The 5267-nt window shown below is 32.9% G+C and overlaps 1 protein-coding gene across 1 annotated transcript; it reads left to right on the top strand.

The window, feature by feature from the left end:
* The first annotated feature begins 1989 nt into the window (after nt 1–1989).
* Nucleotides 1990–4617, top strand: LOC124898823 (uncharacterized mitochondrial protein AtMg00810-like). The gene is made up of 2 exons (XM_047412892.1): nt 1990–2256; nt 4489–4617. Exons 1-2 carry the CDS (start codon nt 1990–1992, stop codon nt 4615–4617), a joined length of 396 nt encoding a protein of 131 aa, XP_047268848.1.
* The last annotated feature ends 650 nt before the right edge of the window (nt 4618–5267 follow it).

Below are 5267 nucleotides of genomic sequence, written 5' to 3'. Positions count from 1 at the left end.
ATGCAGTAAAATGAATAAGTTTCCTTTCTACAACTCTACAATAAAAAGCAATGCTCCTTTGGAATACATTTATTCTGATGTTTGAGGTCCTTTACCAAAAATTTCAATAGATGGTTTTCAATATTATCTAATATTTGTTGATCATTATACGAAATACAAATAGTTCTTTCCCATAAAACAAAAGTCTGATGTATCCATTATATTCCAAAAATTTAAGAAAGTTGTTGAAAAGCTCTTCAAAAGCCCATCATCTCTTTTTACTGTGACAATAGTGGTGAATTCATCCATCTTAGATCCTTCTTTGAAGACAATGGAATCTCTCACCTTCTCACTCCTCCACATACCCCTAAACATAATGTAACTGCCGAATGTCGTCATCGCTATATTGTTGAAACAGGCATCACCCTATTACATAATGCGAATCTCCTGCTAAAATTTTGGTCCTATGCCTTTACTGCTGCAGTATACTTAATTAATCGCCTACCTACCAGAATTTTAGAGAATCAGTCTCCTTATTTTTGGTTGTATGGAACACAATCAAACTAGACCAAGCTTCGGGTCTTTGAATATTTGTGCTACCCATGGTTAAGGCCTTATAATCAAAACAAATTGCAACCTCGCTCCAGCCCATGTCTTTTTCTTGGATACTCACTAAATCAAAGTGCTTATGATTATTTTGATCCTGTGAAGTCCAGGTTGTATGTCTCCAGACACGTGGACTTTGTAGAGCATCATTTTCTATATTTATATATGGAAATTAAAGCTAATCGACCTGATTCTAACACTGTTGATATATGGGATCCCTCTCATTATAATATTCCTTTTACATCAAGTCCATTGGGTAACTCCTCTCATGATATATCCACAATATCGAATTCAAGAAGTACCTCTCATGAGGTTCCCACCAGCAATTGCTCTTTCTCAGACGAGCCTGAGAACTCCACTGCATCCTTTTCATGTAAAATTTCTACTACTTCTGGTTCCTCCATTCCTTGTTCTGCCCCAATACCAAATCATCCCATGGCTACCCATTCTAAAAACAGTATTAGTAAGCTAATTCAAAGACTTTGTCTTATTTCTACCTTAACTCCTAAACCTGAACCATTCCTTGATGTACAACCTTCTAAATTGCAATCCATTTCCTCAAATACCATTAGCAAACCCAAGCCGATCAGATCATATATTTCCTCTGGTTCAATACCCAAACCTATTGAGCCTAAGAGTGTTAACCAAGCATTAAAATATCCTAAATGGTGTACTTCCATGAATGAGGAATTATCAACACTTAAAGGTCAAGGAACATCGTCTCTTGTACCAACAAATTCTCAAGCCAAACCCGTTGGGTCTAAGTAGGTTTTTCGTGTTAAATATAACTCTGATGGAAGTATTAGCCACTATAAAGCTTGACTTGTTGCTAAAGGTTTCTTGCAGCGTCCAGGTGTTGATTATGGTGAAACATATTCTCCAGTAGCAAAGCATACCATAGAGCGTGTTATTCTCTCACTGGCTGCCTCATTTGATTGGCCACTTCTTTAACTAGATGTTAACAATGCCTTCTTGCACGGTACTTTAACTGAGAAAGTTTATATGTCTCAGACTCCCGAGTTTGTGGATGAGACATATCCCACTCATATTTGTCGGCTTCACAAAGCAATTTATGGGCTTAAACAAGCTCCGCGAGCATGGTATGAGAAACTCAAATCCTATCTTGTTTCATATGGATTTTGCCACTCTTAATCAGATCATTGCCTATTTATATATGCTAAATCTGGAGTTACACTCTATATCTTTGTCTATGTTGATGATCTAATTATTATGGGGAATAATCAATTTTCGGTGGAATATTTTATTGGGTGTCTTGCTAATCATTTCTCTGTTAAAGATCTTGGTTATTTGCATTTTTTCTTGGGTTTTCAAGTTATTCGTTCACCTTTTGGAATTTTCTTATGTCAGCAAAAGTATATACATAAGATCTTAGACAAAGCCAACATGGCTAAAGCTAATCCGATGCGCACACTAATGGCAAGCAAATCTTATCCAATAAGCAGTGATGGCTCTCTACTTGAGGATCCTAAAGAATATCAAAGTATAGTTGGAATTTTACAATATCTCCACCTTACCAGACCGTATGTGGCCTTTGTTGTAAGCAAATTATCTCAATTTACAAGTGCTCCAACGACTACACATTGGGCTATGGTAAAAAGAGTTCTTAGCTATATTGATGGAATATCTGCTAATGGCCTGTTTCTTCAAAAGGCAAGTCATTAAATATGCACACTTTCTCTGACTCAGACTGGGCAAGAAATCATGAAGATCGCTCCTCTACTACAGCATATATTGTGTTTTTAGGCTACAATCTGATCTCATGGAGTTCTAAGAAGCAAAGAGTTGTTGCTCGCTCATCCACTGTTATTACTTCAGCTTCAGCTAAAATTTATTGGGTCTGTAATTTTCTTAAAGAGTTATCTACTTGTCTCTAGGAACCACCAGTTATCTACTATGACAATATTAGCGCGACTTATGTGTGTGCTAAACTAGTTTTTCATTTCAAAATGAAGCACGTAGAGATTGACCGTTATTTTGTTTGAAATCTCTGCCAACAAGGCTTGCTACGTTTTTCTCATGTCTCATCCCAGGACCAACTAGCTGATCTTCTGACCAAGCCGCTTCCAAAAGCTCCATTCGTAGCACTAAGGTCTAAGATTAATATATCAGACCGATCTACCATCTTGTGGGGGCATATTATCAATATTTCTTGATTGATACTAGGATATCTCTTCCATATCTCAATATCTCATTAGTGATTTAGTTTCTATTTAGGAGAAGATTACAATTTTTTATTACTTGATTCTTTACTTATTTGGTTTGTGCTCTCTTGTATATATATACACACACATCTCAATAAAATTAACATACTTCCCTCTAGCAGTAAATTTTATGCTACCCACACTCTGAAACGACAAATACCATTATACAATAGATGAGTACATATCCATAAATTTGTTAAAACTATAAATGAGTGCGTTTGGATAAGTGTTTTATCTAAATTGGTTAAAATCTAAAGTAGTTTTTCTTTTTGATCTGATTTTGCTCTAAACTAATTACGTAAGATTATTCTTAAAATATACATATAAATTATTCATTGAAATAGTATATAACAGTAGATTAGGTAACCTAGGGAATATTTCTTTGATAGTACATACAATCATCTGGAGGAAGCTATGTTTGTGTGTGTGTTTTCTTCTTCATTTTTTTTTCTTAAAGAGTAATGATTTGAAAATCTTATGCTGGAATATAGTTAGCTTAATATATAATTTGAAGTTTATTGTCATATTTTCTATAAAAAAGACTGATTAAAATTGGATGAAATTGATAAAGAATTAAAGTGATCAAAAATCAACCTAATTTATATTTTTCAGTTGGAGGGTAGGGTAAAGGAAGTAGGAGAGGGATTATAAAATAAGGAACTGAAATTTTGATGAACAATTAGATGAAAAATTAGATAGTTGTCACACCCCTTTTTCGCTCGAAGGAGTCGAGTAGATCGAAGGGTTTTTCCAATTAAAGTGACGATTTTGAATAGGGATTAATTTAATTTACAGAGTCGCCACTTGAAATTGAGTTATGGTGTTTCAAGTCACCTTTTAAATCCCTAATCAAAAGGAAATGACTCTTTATTATGGTCTGTGAATACAATAGATCGGGTAAGAAATTTTGTTGAACGAAGGGAAGGTGTGAGGCACCCCTCAAGTCCCATAATTCTAGCACGATCGCTTTATTGACTTACCTTGACTTAAACTAATTGAATTAATCATGTTAAGGCCTGATATTCATTCACTTTTTAATATCTAAAACGATTTAAAACTTTTGTATTAAATAATCAAAGAAAATTAATTTTAGAAAAATATTTGTCAAGATGCATTATTGCATCCTTGAAATTTAAATGTCTCAGAAAGAACCATATGCCGCATTTTTAATTGAGAAGAATATTATAAATGAGTCTAAAATTTATTTAATATTAAAGACTTGACTACTTAATTCAACTCTTTTCATTTTTTTTTCGATTGCAAAATAAATTTTGAATGTTAAATAAGCCAATAAAATATTAAAATACTAGAAATCCATTGAAAAAAAAGTCATATAAAATAATAATACTAAATTAATATTAATAATAATAATAATAATACTAATAACAACAATATCAATAGTTTAATAATAATAATAATAATAATACACTAATTTGACGTTTAAAATAAAATTAATATTATTATAGATTTTAACTAATAGACAATGACTAATATTTAACAAAATTAAGTAGTTTACTTAGAATAGACTTTTCTTTTATTATATAAATGTGATTTGTAACCCAAAATAATAATAATAATAATAATAATAATAATAATAATAATATATATATATATATATAAATAGTACACCTAATTTTTCAGTAATCAGAACTTCTTGAATTTTAAAATTGTGCCTCCAAAGAAAGAAAAGAAAAAAACGGGTATGGCTAGTGGTTATCGGAGAAGGCATCAGCGACGAAAAAGGGGAGAGGGTAAATCAGCAGCGGCGGCCATGGTTGGTTCACCGGTGGGGCTGTTATCGCTGCTATGACGTTGATTTCGGCCAGATCTGACCATTTGGTCATCGGATCTGAAGTAGTAGACTAACAACGATGGAAATAAGAAGAGAAAAGGTATTGCCGACGGCAATGGATTTCACCGGCGAATCGGGTGGTAGTTCGAGGGGTGCGAGGGGCAGCGTTGGGCTTCGCCAGTCATTTGGTTTCCAGTTTTAATGGATTCCGAGGAATTTTAGTTGTTGGTTCACTAAGTTTTGAGTCGTTTCCGGGAGTTTTCCGGTGAGAACTTGCCGGAAAACTCAAGAAATTCCTCTACTCTCTAATATCTTTTTTATTTACTAATTTTCTACTAATCTTTCTACCATATGTAATGCGTGTGTGTTCATATATAAAGATTTGTAAAGAAAAATGCTTTGAAGAAGATATGTGGTGTATTCTAAATATGGCCAGTTTTCTTATTTTTTTAATGATATTTTCCTTATTGTCTGTGCATTCAATGTGTGTGCATGTTATATTTTGATAGTGAATACATGCATATATGTCAGGGTATTGCTATATTTATTTTCATAATTCAAAACATTAAATAAATAATACTACATATCATCAATAACTAACATAAATTTAATTCACTAATAAAAATTTCATACAATGAGTAATTCAAATTTGAAGTAGAACCTGTTAA

The sequence above is a fragment of the Capsicum annuum genome, chromosome 1 (assembly GCF_002878395.1).
Source record: "Capsicum annuum cultivar UCD-10X-F1 chromosome 1, UCD10Xv1.1, whole genome shotgun sequence".
Classification (NCBI taxonomy): Eukaryota; Viridiplantae; Streptophyta; class Magnoliopsida; order Solanales; family Solanaceae; genus Capsicum; species Capsicum annuum.
Note: the sequence above shows the minus strand (reverse complement) of the source record. Positions and strands in the feature narration are given on the sequence as shown.

Bases quoted from the DNA above. Each gene is read 5' to 3' on its own strand.
- LOC124898823 (XM_047412892.1), top strand. From the start codon at position 1,990: ATGGCTAAAGCTAATCCGATGCGCACACTAATGGCAAGCAAATCTTAT. The intron at 2,257-4,488 runs GCAAGTCATTAA...GTGCCTCCAAAG, and splicing joins ATGGCCTGTTTCTTCAAAAG to AAAGAAAAGAAAAAAACGGG.